The sequence below is a fragment of the Nematostella vectensis genome, chromosome 5 (assembly GCF_932526225.1).
Source record: "Nematostella vectensis chromosome 5, jaNemVect1.1, whole genome shotgun sequence".
Taxonomy (NCBI): domain Eukaryota; kingdom Metazoa; phylum Cnidaria; class Anthozoa; order Actiniaria; family Edwardsiidae; genus Nematostella; species Nematostella vectensis.
In genome coordinates this window covers 13,262,940-13,277,964 of record NC_064038.1, presented here as the reverse complement: position 1 = coordinate 13,277,964, position 15,025 = coordinate 13,262,940, and the positions used below count along the sequence as shown (strand labels likewise).

The 15,025-nt window shown below is 46.6% G+C and overlaps 1 protein-coding gene across 19 annotated transcripts in view; it reads left to right on the top strand.

Moving 5' to 3' along the window:
• LOC5507634 (mucin-5AC) overlaps window positions 1–15,025 on the top strand; it is a 71,807-nt gene that overhangs the window by 30,292 nt on the left and 26,490 nt on the right. For 12 of the 19 annotated variants that reach the window (XM_048727586.1, XM_048727595.1, XM_048727594.1 and 9 more), the window contains exons 4-9: window positions 5,594–5,840; window positions 7,909–10,355; window positions 10,492–10,893; window positions 11,748–12,155; window positions 13,260–13,667; window positions 14,189–14,596. In XM_048727586.1, the coding sequence (XP_048583543.1) occupies window positions 5,594–5,840; window positions 7,909–10,355; window positions 10,492–10,893; window positions 11,748–12,155; window positions 13,260–13,667; window positions 14,189–14,596 (4,320 nt within the window). The remainder of the gene's footprint in view (window positions 1–5,593; window positions 5,841–7,908; window positions 10,356–10,491; window positions 10,894–11,747; window positions 12,156–13,259; window positions 13,668–14,188; window positions 14,597–15,025) is intronic. The other 7 variants (XM_048727598.1, XM_048727592.1, XM_048727597.1 and 4 more) reach the window with 5 other exon arrangements.

The following is a 15,025-nucleotide window of genomic DNA, read 5'->3' as shown; positions in this document are numbered from 1 at the left end:
CTCTCCTGTCCATCTCCTGTCCCTCTCCTGTCCCTCTCTTGTTCCTCTCTTTTTCCTCTCCTGACCCTCTCTTGTCCCTCTCCTGTCCCTCTCTTGTTTCTCTCCTGTCCCTCTCCTGTCCATCTCCTGTCCCTCTCTTGTCCCTCTCTTGTCCCTCTCCTGTCCCTCTCCTGTCCATCTCCTGTCCCTCTCCTGTCCCTCTCTTGTTCCTCTCTTTTTCCTCTCCTGACCCTCTCTTGTCCCTCTCCTTCCCTCCTGTCCCTCTTTTGTCCCTCTCTTGTCCCTCTCTTGTCCCTCTCCTGTCACTGTCTTGTCCCTCTCCTGTCCCCCTCCTGTCCCTCTCTTGTCCCTCTCCTGTCCCTCTCTTGTCCCTCTCCTGTCCCTCTCTTGTCCCTCTCCTGTTCCTCTCCTGTCCATCTCCTGTGCCTCTCCTGTCCCTCTCTTGTTCCTCTCTTTTTCCTCTCCGGACCCTCTCTTGTCCCTCTCCTGTCCCTCTCCTTTCCCTCTCTTGTCTCTCTCCTGTCCCTCTCCTTTCCCTCTCTTGTCTCTCTCTTGTCCCTCTCTTGTCCCTCTCCTGTCCCTCTCCTTTCCCTCTCTTGGTCCTCTCCTGTCCCTCTCCTGTCCCTCTCCTGTCCCTCTCCTGTCCCTCTCCTGTCCCTCTCCTGTTCCTCCTGTCCCTCTCTTGTCCATCTCCTGTCCCTCTCCTTTCCCTCCTTTGTCCCTCTCCTTTCCCTCTCCTGTCCCTCTCTTGTCCCTCTCCTGTCCCTCTCCTTTCCCTCTCTTGTCTCTCTCTTGTCCCTCTCCTGTCCCTCTCCTGTCCCTCTCCTTTCCCTCTCTTGTCTCTCTCCTGTCCCTCTGCTGTCCCTCTCCTGTCCCTCTCTTGTTCCTCTCTTGTCCCTCACTTGTTCCTCTCTTGTTCCTCTCCTGTCCCTCTCCTGTCCCTCTCTTGCCCCTCTCCTGTCCCTTTTCTGTCCATCTCCTGTCCCTCTCTTGTCCATCTCCTGTCCCTCTCCTTTCCCTCCTTTGTCCCTCTCCTGTCCCTCTCCTGTCCCTCTCTTGTCCCTCTCCTGTCCCTCTCTTGTCCCTCTCCTGTCCCTCTCTTGTCCCCCTCCTGTCCCTCTCCTGTCCCTCTCTTGTCCCTCTCCTGTCCCTCTTTTGTCCCTCTCCTGTCCCTCTCTTGTCCCTCTCTTGTTCCTCTCTTGTTCCTCTCCTGTCCCTCTCCTGTCCCTCTCCTGTCCCTCTCTTGTCCCTCTCCTGTCCCTCTCTTGTTTCTCTCCTGTCCCTCTCCTGTCCATCTCCTGTCCCTCTCTTGTCCCTCTCTTGTCCCTCTCCTGTCCCTCTCTTGTCTCTCGTTTGTTCCTCTCCTGCCCCTCTCTTGTCCCTCTCCTGTCCCTCTTTTGTCCTTCTCCTGTCCCTCTCTTGTCCCTCTCCTGTCCCTCTCCTGTCCCTCTCTTGTTCCTCTCCTTCCCTCCTGTCCCTCTCTCGTTCCTCTCCTGTCCCTCTCCTGTCCCTCTCTTGTCCCTCTCGTATCCCTCTCTTGTCCCTCTCTTGTCCCTCTCCTGTCCCTCTCCTGTCTCTCTCCTGTCCCTCTCCTGTCCCTCTCTTGTCCCTCTCTTGTCCCTCTCCTGTCCCTCTCCTGTCCCTCTCCTGTCCCTCTCCTGTTCCTCTCTTGCCCCCCTCTTGTCCCTCTCCTGTCCCTCTCTTGTTCTTCTCCTGTCTTTCTCCTGTCCCTCTCTTGTCCCTCTCCTGTCCCTCTCCTGTCCCTCTCCTGTCCCTCTCTTGTTCCTCTCCTGTCCCTCTCTTGTCCCTCTCCTGTCTCTCCTTTGTCCCTCTCCTTTCCCTCTCCTGTCCATCTCCTGTCCCTCTCCTGTCCCTCTCCTGTCCCTCTCCTGTCCCTCTCCTGTCCCTCTCCTGTCCCTCTCTTGTCCCTCTCCTGTCCCTCTCCTGTCCATCTCCTGTCCCTCTCCTGTCCCTCTCTTGTTCCTCTCTTTTTCCTCTCCTGACCCTCTCTTGTCCCTCTCCTGTCCCTCTCTTGTCCCTCTCCTGTCCCTCTCTTGTTTCTCTCCTGTCCCTCTCCTGTCCATCTCCTGTCCCTCTCTTGTCCCTCTCCTGTCCCTCTCCTGTCCATCTCCTGTCCCTCTCCTGTCCCTCTCTTGTTCCTCTCTTTTTCCTCTCCTGACCCTCTCTTGTCCCTCTCCTTCCCTCCTGTCCATCTTTTGTCCCTCTCTTGTCCCTCTCTTGTCCCTCTCCTGTCACTGTCTTGTCCCTCTCCTGTCCCCCTCCTGTCCCTCTCTTGTCCCTCTCCTGTCCCTCTCTTGTCCCTCTCCTGTTCCTCTCCTGTCCATCTCCTGTGCCTCTCCTGTCCCTCTCTTGTTCCTCTCTTGTTCCTCTCCTGTCCCTCTCTTGTCCCTCTCCTGTCTCTCTTTTGTCCCTCTCCTGCCCCTCTCCTGTCCCTCTCCTGTCCCTCTCCTGTCCCTCTCCTGTCCCTCTCCTGTCAAGTGTAGTTGTATAACTATCCATCACCAATTCATCCCCTGTTCCTCACCCATTGCTCGCTTGTCCGAGGTGTGTACGAAGGGGGTGAGCAGGGTACGCGCGCACCCTCTTTGAAGGCCAAAAAGTGGGTTATCTCTTATTAATGAATCTTCCAATACTTCGATTTTTCCATATGAAACCTATGACTGCACACCCGCCTCAGCCAATCCTGGGAACGCACCTGTGTCCCTCACCCTTCCCTCCCTCTTCTGTTGCCTGTATCCACCTCCCATCTCTCACTTATTCTGCACTCATTTCTCGCCTATTACCTGTCCCTTACACATCCCTCACTAATCTCTCATCCATATCTCACCTGTCCTCCTATCCTTTACCCATCCGTAAACTGTCCATCATTTGTTCCTCACTTATCCCTTACTAATCCGTCACCTTTCTTTCACACATTCCAAACTCATTCCTCCCCTGTCCCTCTCCTGTCCCTCTCTTGATCACTGTTCAAGGGGTTCACTGATAAAGACAACCAGGGGCGTCAAAATCGATTTTAACCCCTTAGGAAAGGCACTTTGGGTGTGGTGAACAGAAATTCTTACCCCTAAGACATAGCAAATTGGGTTTGGTCGAAGACATTTTTAACCCTTAAACACGAGGTTCCGCTATAAAAGGGAAAGCTCCTCCCAGCCCCGGGCTCAAGAACAATCAGTCATCAATCAGCCGTCAATGAGCCAACATGCCAGGACGATTGCTCTGGGCGCTAAATTCAAACTTCATATACTAAACTAAATTAAATATCATTCCTAGAGTTGTCCACCGAAAAATATTTCTACCTATCGTAAAAAAATGCTATACCAAGATGTGTGCGGTTTAAAATACGAGCATTTTTATCACAGCGCGATAATAATTTATGCAGATGCCTAGAAAAAATTAAACTTTTGCACCGAAAACGTGAGTGGACAGCAAATAACACATTTATCAATCTCTTAACACAACTGTTTTGTTACCTGTGGAAAAATAGTTTTATTCCAGCCGACTTAGGCTCAGAAATAAGCAATTTGACAGGAGACTTGTAATTTGTGACCGCTAGCGTGGCAGTGTTTTGATTATAATTGCAAATTTGAGCCCGGGGGTGGGAGGAGCTTTCCCTTTTATATCGGAATCTCGTGTTTAAGAGATGGCAGAATCTGAAAAAAAAAACCTTAGGAAAAGCAGTTGGTCGAATTTTATATCCGGAGAGATAACACAAGCGGAAAAAAGTTAAACACCCCATTAGGAATAGCAGTTGGCCGAATTCATACCCTAAGAGATGGCAAAATCGGGAAAATCCTTCCACACCCCCTAAGGGATCGCTGTTGGTTGAAATTTTATACCCTAAAAGATCTGACGATCATCCCCGTCTACTTTTCTGGAGAGTCCCCCCCCTGACTTCATCCCCCAACCATCCCTCACCAATCTTTCACCTATCCCTCACCCATCCTAAACTCATATCTCACCTATCCCTCCTCTATCCCTTTACTGTCCTTCACCTGTCCCTTGCCCATTTCTCATCTCTCGCCAATCTAACGTATCCCTAACCTATCCCTCACCTGTCCTTTAGCTATCCCACACTAATCCCTCACACAACACTCTCCTATCTTTTTTCATTCCTCACCCATCTTTACCATTCGCCTTTCCCTTACCTATCCCTTATTCTCCTCATTCTCTCATCCATTTTATTGCCTGTTTCTAATCTGCCACTCATCCCTTACCCATCCCTCACGTACCCCTCACCCATCTTTCTCTAATTCCTCACCCATTCTTTACCTATCCTTCATCCATCTTTTCCCCGTCTCTTACCTGCCTCCACCTATCCTTCATCCATTATTTCCCCCTCTCTCACCTGCCCCTCAATTACTAGCCCATCTCTCACCTCTGCTTTTCCCATCTTTAACTCATCTTTCACACATCTCTCACCCATCCAACACCAATACCTCACAGCTGTCCCTCACCCATCCCTCACTCCTCCCTCACCCATCCCTCACTCATCTATGCCCCCTAACCTACCCCTCACATGTCCTTTACCCACCTCTCACTGATCGCTCACTCATCTCTTCACCCATCTAACACATCCCTAAACTATCCCTCACCTGACCTTTACCCATCTCTCACTAATCGCTTACCCTAAACTCCTATCTGTTTTTCATTCCTCGCATCTTTACCATTCACCTGTCCCTAACTCACCCCTCATTCATTTCTCACTAATTTCCTCATCTGTCACTCAACCATCCCTCACCCATCCCCCATCCACCCTTTACTCATTCCTCACCCATCCTTTACCTATCCTTCATCCATCCCTCGCCCATCCTTCATCATCTCGTGTCAATCCGTAGCCCTAACCTCTGCCTTACCCATCTCTCACACATCTCTCACCCATCTCTCACCAATACCTCACGTGTCCCTTACTCACCTATCACCTGTCCCTTATTCATCCCTCACTCATCCTTTCCCATCCCTCACCAATTCCTCTCCTATATCTCACTCATTGCCCACCCATCTCTCATCTATCACCTATCCCTTACTTGTCCCTCTCCTATTCCTTGCCTGTCTCTTGCCCATCTCTGGCTCATCCCTCACTTGGACCCCATCCCTCCCATTCATCACCCATTCCTCACATCTCCCTAACACATTGCTTCAATGCCCCCATCCCTCTCCCACCATCTCTCGCCAATTCTTCTCCTAACTCACACTCATTCTTTACTCATCTCACCTGTTACGTGTCTCTCACTCATCTCTTACTTCTTCCTCACCCATTCTTCACCCATACCTTACCCATCCCTCACCTATCCATCACCCATCCCTCACTCGTCCTTCACCAGATACTCTCCTATCATTCATTCATTCCTCACAAATGTTTAACATTCACCTGCCACTCAACTTTCCCTCACCCTTCCATCTCCTGTCCCTTACCCATCCCCCACTCACCCCTAACATTTTCCTATCTCTCACTTCTCACTTTTCCTCCCACATCATTCCACACCCACCATCAACCCATCCCTGACATGTCCCTCACTCATCCCTCACTTTTCAATGAACAATTTTGATCTAAATTGGTCATTTTCCTGTATAGATGATCCCTTGGCGATCCCTGGATGTAGCGGTGAGGCTGACTTTATAAGCTCCTGCTCTTGTGACCATGGTATCGCTGGGCCTAGCAGCAACCCTACCATCAGCAACATTAAGACAGCGCCTTTCCCCAAAACCACTGAGGCCCACTCAGACATCGTGCTGTCTGCCCTGGTCTCAGTTGACTCTCCTATTTCTCCACGAGAACACCTTTTCAGCGTCTCCAGTTCTCTTAGCTTCTCGACAGTGAGGTACGATTGCTTAGCATATAACTGGGTAGTATGCACACCAAGAGCCAATGGGTACCAATTGAGTACCAAGCGTTAAATACCCGGGGTGGGGGGGGGGGACTCTCCAGGAAAATAGACAGGGGTGATTTTTTAAGGGTATAAAATTTCGATCAACTACCATCCGTTAGGAGTGTTAAAGGATTTTTCCGATTTTGTCATCTCCTAGGGTATAAAATTCAACCAACTGCTATTCCTAAGGGGATGTTTAACATTTTTTTCTGATTCTGTTGTCTCTAAGGGTATAAAATTCTACCAATTGCTATTCCTAAGGGGGTGTTTAACGTTTTTTTTTCGATTCTGCCATCTCTTAGGGTTTAAAAGTTCCCTCGATCACACCCAATATGCCATCTCTTAGGGGTAAGAATTTCTGTCGACCACGCCCAAAGTGCTTTTCCTTAGGGTTAAAATCTATTTTGCCGATGATCACCCCGTCTGTTTTTATCGGAGTCCCCCCTGGCCTACTAGAAAGGTTGGAGTAGTCTGTCAGTTTGGAAGAATGCTGGATTTGAATGAGGGCAGGTTGGGTGGTGAGGTGATTTTGCAGAAGAACGGACAAATATAGAAAAAAAGGAGCAGAAAGAGAAAGTGAGAAATAAAAAAGAAGAGAGAGGAGAGTAAGTAGAGAAAAAAGAAAGAGACAATAAGCAATAAATAAAGGAAGAAAAATAGAAAAGTAAGAAAGAAAAAAATCAGAGAGAAAAAAGAAAGGTAAAAAAGAAAGAAGGAAAAAAAGCAGAGAAAAATAAAGAAAATAAGAAAGAAAGAGAAAAAGAGAGAGAGAGAAAGAAAGAAAGAAAGAAAGAAGAAAGATGACGATAAAATGAAAGAAACAAAGGATAAATTTCACTTTTTAGGCTCATATCATCACTATGCACTCCATTCGTATTCCTTTTTGCCCCCCACCCCACCCCCAAGAAAGTTTTTGTTTCAGAAACGTTCCTACAACCCATACCCCATTTTAAGGTCATGACGGGATGGGGTTCGGCTGACGCCTTATATGACATATTTATCCTTCTGTGGATATCCCACAGAAGGTTGCTCTCACTAACGCAAGCATTTGTTCTATATCCAGTAAGGGTCGGTGGTGCGGTTTATCTTTAATCCTCGCATTTATCACGCTTGCAGCACTATTTGTTCTCTTTATTCCTCATATAGGTTAAGGTCAATATTCTTATTGTCATAATTATAAACATAACTGCTTTTATTAATTATGTTCTTCTTGTTTACATTCTTATATTTAACTAGCATATTTAATAGCCTGTTGTATGAACCTATTTCAACGGAGACCGTGTTTTGAGCAAGTTTACTGTGGCTTGTGAGCTCGTCTCAGGGCCCCAAGCTACCTCATGCGTAGACATTTTTTTTCGCGGAGGTTGCCTCTATGTTGGGTTGTTCACACTAGATAAGATTCAATCAAATGACAACCTTGTACTAACGCACTTTGTAATAAGAAAATGTTGCTATATCTATATCATTACTGCTTGCTATACCTGGTGCACTCTGTAATGGCATTGTTTGCAGATTGTAATACGTGATGCACTCTGTAATGACATTGTTTGCAGATTGTATTACCTGATGACCTTTTTAATCATTGTTGCAACTTGAAATATCTGACGTAGTTCTACAATGTGCAATAAAATATCTGCACTTGTAATAATTATTTGGAAACGCCAGAAGCACTTTGTATTACCTGACGTGTTACGTAGTATAAGCAACACACTGTCTTTTATGTATATTAAATACATTTTAAGATGACAAAGAAACCTATTATAACTTTGAAGGATCTTAATTGCGCGCACAGGGTGTTGCAAAAGTTAGTTGCGATTTATTTATTTTGAATTTATACCAGTCTATCGTTTACATTAAGAAAGGTTACATTTTCTTAGTTCTATTGTTCATAATACCGTTTGCAAAATTCTATCAGTTTGCTATGTTTGAACATGAATGGAGGTGAAAAAGATGGAACTTATTATCAAAAGCCAGGCGGAGATTTTGAAACCTAACAGGGAAAAAATGTTCGTTTTTTTAGCGACAATCCTGAAGATGTTTCCAATGTCCAACTCGAGTTGATTGAAGAGGCACGCCACCGAAGGGAAGAACACGTTGAACAAATGATAAATGCGCAGGCCGATATTTTAACAACCGAGGCTATTGCTACTGCATATGACCTTGTTCAACGCGAGTTATCTGAAGTGGCGCGCATCAGAAGGGAAGAAAAAATCGAGCTTATCATCAATAACCAGGCAGAAATGCTTGTGGGCGATGCCATTTCTAACGCATGTGTCCTCGTTCAACGCGAGCTTATTGAAGCAGAAAGGCTAAAGGAAGAGGAACTTGTCGAAAAGGAACGAGATACCAAGGAAGAAAAGAAGGATAATATTTTGAATGACCAAGCTAAGTTGATAGTTTCTGACGCGATATCTAACGCGGTTGATATCGTTCGAGGCGAGCTGATCGAAGAAGAACAAATAAGAAAAGAAGAGCGTTTAATAACCGATACAGCTTGCTTTCTCGTTGATAATATCATCGCTAACGCATACGATGTCGTTCAACGAGAGTTGATAGAGAAAGAGCAGGAAAATAAGGCAGAAAAGACGGCCCTTATAACCAATAACCTAGCTGAATTGATCGTGAGTGAGGCCATGATTAAAGCTTGCGTTGTTGTGCAACACCAGCGAAGGGACTTCGAAAGGAAAGTCGAGATGAAGTGGTACGAGGCAGTCAAGAAAAAAGAGGAAGAAGCGAGAGCTAAGGAGGAGGCAAAGAAAGCCTTAGTTACCAAGAATCAAGCTTACTGGATTGTGAGTGGTGCCATGACTAACGCGTGCGTTGTTGTGCAACACCAGCGAAGGGACTTCGAAAGAAAAGTCGAGATGAAGTGGTACGAGGCAGTCAAGAAAAAAGAGGAAGAAGCGAAAGCTAAGAATGAGGCAAAGAAAGCCTTAGTAACCAAGAATCAAGCTTACTGGATTGTGAATGGTGCCATGACTAACGCGTGCGTTGTTGTGCAACACCAGCGAAGGGACTTCGAAAGAAAAGTCGAGATGAAGTGGTACGAGGCAGTCAAGAAAAAAGAGGAAGAAGCGAGGGCTAAGGAGGAGGCAAAGAAAGCCTTAGTTACCAAGAATCAAGCTTACTGGATTGTGAGTGGTGCCATGACTAACGCTTGCGTTGTTGTGCAACACCAGCGAAGGGACTTCGAAAGAAAAGTCGAGATGAAGTGGTACGAGGCAGTCAAGAAAAAAGAGGAAGAAGCGAGAGCTAAGGAGGAGGCAAAGAAAGCCTTAGTTACCAAGAATCAAGCTTACTGGATTGTGAGTGGTGCCATGACTAACGCTTGCGTTGTTGTGCAACACCAGCGAAGGGACTTCGAAAGAAAAGTCGAGATGAAGTGGTACGAGGCAGTCAAGAAAAAAGAGGAAGAAGCGAGAGCTAAGGAGGAGGCAAAGAAAGCCTTAATTACCAAGAATCAAGCTTACTGGATTGTGAGTGGTGCCATGACTAACGCTTGCGTTGTTGTGCAACACCAGCGAAGGGACTTCGAAAGAAAAGTCGAGATGAAGTGGTACGAGGCAGTCAAGAAAAAAGAGGAAGAAGCGAGAGCTAAGGAGGAGGCAAAGAAAGCCTTAGTTACCAAGAATCAAGCTTACTGGATTGTGAATGGTGCCATGACTAACGCGTGCGTTGTTGTGCAACACCAGCGAAGGGACTTCGAAAGAAAAGTCGAGATGAAGTGGTACGAGGCAGTCAAGAAAAAAGAGGAAGAAGCGAGAGCTAAGAATGAGGCAAAGAAAGCCTTAGTTACCAAGAATCAAGCTTACTGGATTGTGAATGGTGCCATGACTAACGCGTGCGTTGTTGTGCAACACCAGCGAAGGGACTTCGAAAGAAAAGTCGAGATGAAGTGGTACGAGGCAGTCAAGAAAAAAGAGGAAGAAGCGAGAGCTAAGAATGAGGCAAAGAAAGCCTTAGTTACCAAGAATCAAGCTTACTGGATTGTGAATGGTGCCATGACTAACGCGTGCGTTGTTGTGCAACACCAGCGAAGGGACTTCGAACGGAAGGTCGAGTTACAGTGGCTTGACGCAATAGAAAAGAAGACCAAAGAAGATGAGAGAGAAACCAAGAAAACACTCATTACCAAGAACACGGCCGAACTAGTAGTGAAGAATGCGATGTCCATGGCGTGCGTAGTTGTACAGAACCAGCGACGGGACTTCGAACGCCAGTTTGAAATGACGTGGCACGAAGCAGTGGTAAACAGTTCCCGAAATCTTGCTTCTGGCGCAACAATAAACGCTCCGAAAGACTTCGAAGCAGAAGGCCCTCAAGTTCTAGTGGTCGAGAACTCAGTTGCTGACACTGAAACGTCTGAGAAGATCTCAAGCGATCACGTTAGCGATGGTGATGGGGATGCTGATATTTCCATTCTACCTGGAAATGATAGCTCAGAACATGAAGGAACTGGCCTAAGCGGTAAGATGCCTTTTGTTATATCTCTAGCCATATATCGTCTCTTTGTCTTTCTCTACGTCCGTTCGTCCTTCCCTACGTCTGTCTGTCTGTCTTTCTTACATCCAGTCATCTGATGGGGTTCACTCTTCTATTTCAGTCAAAGTGGTTTCAAGCTCTAGCAGCGATGCCATATCTAGCGGCATCCCTGAGAGCCTTCCAGATCTAACCGAGGCGAGTTCTAACGACCTGATCCTTAGCTTGACTGGCCTTCCGAACGACCGTCTGGTCCCGTTATGGAGGGCCTCGAGTGACAGGGATTACAGGGCCGTACCAATTGTCAAACAAGCTGAGGCACCTTACGAGATGATAGATCTCAGCGATGACAGTTCCTGTTCTTCGATGGATGAAAGAGGGTATGAGATAAATTCTTCACTTCTGTTGCCAAGTAATTCTTCCAGGAGTTCCTGGGAGCTGGACTCGCGAGAGAGCTACGTTTGGTCTTCAGTGTGCTCGACTGGTACTTCGACTCGGTCAGGGGAGACATCTTCGCATTCCAGTTGTAAGTAAAGTGGTCACGGGGGGTCCTCTAGCCCAAGCTGTCACTAAGACGTGGTCAGGTTGGCGTCGACTAGCTCCAGCTTAGTAAAACATGTTCAGGAGGACTTAGGCTAGCACTAGTGGTAAGAACATGTGGTGAAGGGGGACATCGTCTAGCTGCGGTTATAAGTCAAATATTTTCAGGGGGGGCATCGTCTAGCTCCGGTAGTAAGTACACGTAGTAAGGGGGGCATCGTCTTTCTCGAGTAATAAGTAAAGCATTTTCAAAGGGGGGGGGGCATCGTCTAGCTCCGGTATAAGTACACGTAGGTGGGGGAGGCATCGTCTAGTTCTTTTAGTAAGTGCACCTGGTCAAGGGGGCATCGCCTAGTTCCGTTAGTAAGTACACTTGGTCAGGGGGGGACATCGTCTTTTCCGTTAGTAAGTACACTTGGTCAAGGGGGGACATTGTCTTTTCCGTTAGTAAGTACACCTGGTCAAGGGGGGACATCGTCTTTTCCGTTAGTAAGTACACTTGGTCAGGGGGGGGACATCGTCTTTTCCGGTAGTAAGAACACCTGGTCAAGGGGGACATCGTCTTTTCCGCCATTAAGAACACCTGGTCAAGGGGGACATCGTCTTTTCCGCCATTAAGAACACCTGGTCAAGGGGGACATCGTCTTTTCCGCCATTAAGAACACCTGGTCTAGGGGGACATCGTCTTTTCCGCCATTAACAACACCTGGTTGGATGGGGGGAGGGCTGGCATCATCTAGCTCTAGTGGTAATTTTTTTTTTTTTTTATGAAAGTTCGAGGGATTTAACACACTAGGCCGACAGACGGGGAAGGAAATAACATTATCATTTTGTCTTTAGCAGATGTGTCGTCTTCTGAGTCTGAGACAGCGGATACATCATCCTTCACTACGTCACTGGCGAGAAACACCAACGCCCAAAACCAGCCAGAGAGGAAAAGGGAGCCCTGGAATTCCCCTCCTCAAGAGACTATCAGAGATTCTAGCAAGTCTAGCCTTTTTTCAAGGAGTGAAGGGCAAATGCGTCTGCCCAACAACCTTGAAATAAGCGCTTCTTTGTCATCTTCGATGGTCCTGGCAAATGACGACGACGGGTGGTCAACCAATCAGGCTTGTCCTGTGCAGCTTTTCCGAGAATCGGATTCTAAGAATTCCAAGGCTGTGTCATCTCCTGAAGGGTTTGAAGTGAAAGCTTCTCGCTCTACCAAGCAGCCGACTACCATCCAGGCGAACAATACTAGTCCTGAAGGTGAGTTTGTTTAACCCTATTCAGACCGGGCTTTCTGTGGCTTTTTCTAAAGCTCTTTCGGCCCCCAATCCGTAACTTTTTTAACCATTGGAGCTATTATGACCAAATTTTCAAAGAATCATTATCTGACAAAGAGAAACAAAATGATATATAGCAACACAATATGACATCATTATGACGTCATTTAAGGACATATGGTTATAAATAGCCTACCTTTCGAAATCATGCATAGAACATCCAAAATCGATATAAGTTATCATAATCAGTTCGTATTCGTCATTGAATGGCATGATACCTTTAATATAGCATTAAATATCTTTCCCAAAAATGTTTTTAACACCTGGTCAAGGGGGGACATCGTCTTTTCTGTGAGTAAGTGCACTTGGTCAAATGGGGCATCGACTAGTTCCGTTAGTAAGTACACTTGTTCAATGGGGGATATCGTCTTTTCCGGTCGTAAGTACACTTGGTCAAGGGGGGAATCGTCTTTTCCGGTAGTAAGTACACCTGGTCAAAGGGGGGACATCGTCTTTTGCGGTAGTAAGTACACCAGGTCAAGGGGGGACATCGTCTTTTCCGGTAGTTAGTACACCAGGTCAAGGGGGGACATCGTCTTTTGCGGTAGTAAGTACACCAGGTCAAGGGGGGACATCGTCTTTTCTGTGAGTAAGTGCACTTGGTCAAATGGGGGACATCGTCTTTTCCGGTAGCTAGTACACTTTGTCAAGGGGGGACATCGTCTTTTCCGGTAGTTAGTACACCAGGTCAAGGGGGGGACATCGTCTTTTCCGCCATTAAGAACACCTGGTCAAGGGGGACATCGTCTTTTCCGCCATTAAGAACACCTGGTCAAGGGGGACATCGTCTTTTCCGCCATTAAGAACACCTGGTCAACGGGGACATCGTCTTTTCCGCCATTAAGAACACCTGGTCTAGGGGGACATCGTCTTTTCCGCCATTAACAACACCTGGTTGGATGGGGGGAGGGCTGGCATCATCTAGCTCTAGTGGTAATTTTTTTTTTTTTTTTTATGAAAGTTCGAGGGATTTAACACACTAGGCCGACAGACGGGGAAGGAAATAACATTATCATTTTGTCTTTAGCAGATGTGTCGTCTTCTGAGTCTGAGACAGCGGATACATCATCCTCCAATACGTCACAGGCGAGAAACACCAACGCCCAAAACCAGCCAGAGAGGAAGAGGGAGCCCTGGAATTCCCCTCCTCAAGAGACTTTCAGAGATTCTAGCAAGTCTAGCCTTGTTTCAAGGAGTGAAGGCCAAATGCGTCTGCCCAACAACCTTGAAATAAGCGCTACTTTGTCATCTTCGATGGTCCATACAAGTGATGACGGCGGGTGGTCGATCAATCAGGCTTGTCCTGAGCAGCTTTTCCGAGAATCGGATTCTAAGAATTCCAAGGATGTGTCATCTCTGGCAGGGGGTGAAGTGAAAGCTTCTCCCTCTACCAAGCAGCCGACTACCATCCAGGCGAACGAGACGTGTCCTGAAGGTGAGTTTGTTTCTCTTTTTGTTATCATGTTGCCTAGATAGTTCTAATGTGTGTGTTTTTTTTACCGCCATTACTTGCTTGTTTGTTTTCCTCATCCGGCTTTCAGGTCTGTTGAAGTGTGGGGTTGTTTTAATTTTTTATATCATTTGTTCATTTTTATCGCAGCAGTAATAAACACCTTATGTTTGGAAGTTGGTAAAATATAGGCTTAGTTATCGCTTGTTTTAATAATAGATTGGATATCATTTTGATTTTTTTGCTGATGGTTCCTTATTCTCTTAATTAACTGAGATTCTATCCCGTGCCCTTATGTTTGGGGGCGGGGTCGAAGGGCTAGGGATTTAACACGCTAGGCCATCAGACGGGTATGGGTATAAGATAATCATTTTGTCCGATGCAGATGAGGGCTGGCATCATCTAGCTCTAGTGATAAATTTGTTTTTTTTTTATGAAAGTTCGAGGGATTTAACACACTAGGCCGCCAGACGGGAAAGGAATTTAGATTATCATTTTGTCTTTAGCAGATGTGTCGTCTTCTGAGTCTGAGACGGCGGATACATCATCCCCCACTACGTCACGGGCGAGAAACACCAACGCCCAAAACCAGCCAGAGAGGAAAAGGGAGCCCTGGAATTCCCCTTCTCAAGAGACTATCAGAGATTCTGGCAAGTCTAGCCTTGTTTCAAGGAGTGAAGGGCAAATGCGTCTGCACAAGAACCTTGAAATAAGCGCTACTTTGTCATCTTCGATGGTCCATACAAGTGATGACGGCGGGTGGTCGATCAATCAGGCTTGTCCTGAGCAGCTTTTCCGAGAATCGGATTCTAAGAATTCCAAGGATGTGTCATCTCTGGCAGGGGGTGAAGTGAAAGCTTCTCCCTCTACCAAGCAGCCGACTACCATCCAGGCGAACGAGACGTGTCCTGAAGGTGAGTTTGTTTCTCTTTTTGTTATCATGTTGCCTAGATAGTTCTAATGTGTGTGTTTTTTTCCGCCATTACTTGCTTGTTTGTTTTCCTCATCCGGCTTTCAGGTCTGTTGAAGTGTGGGGTTGTTTTAATTTTTTATATCATTTGTTCATTTTTATCGCAGCAGTAATAAACACCTTATGTTTGGAAGTTGGTAAAATATAGGCTTAGTTATCGCTTGTTTTAATAATAGATTGGATATCATTTTGATTTTTTTGCTGATGGTTCCTTATTCTCTTAATTAACTGAGATTCTATCCCGTGCCCTTATGTTTGGGGGCGGGGTCGAAGGGCTAGGGATTTAACACGCTAGGCCATCAGACGGGTATGGGTATAAGATAATCATTTTGTCCGATGCAGATGAGGGCTGGCATCATCTAGCTCTAGTGAT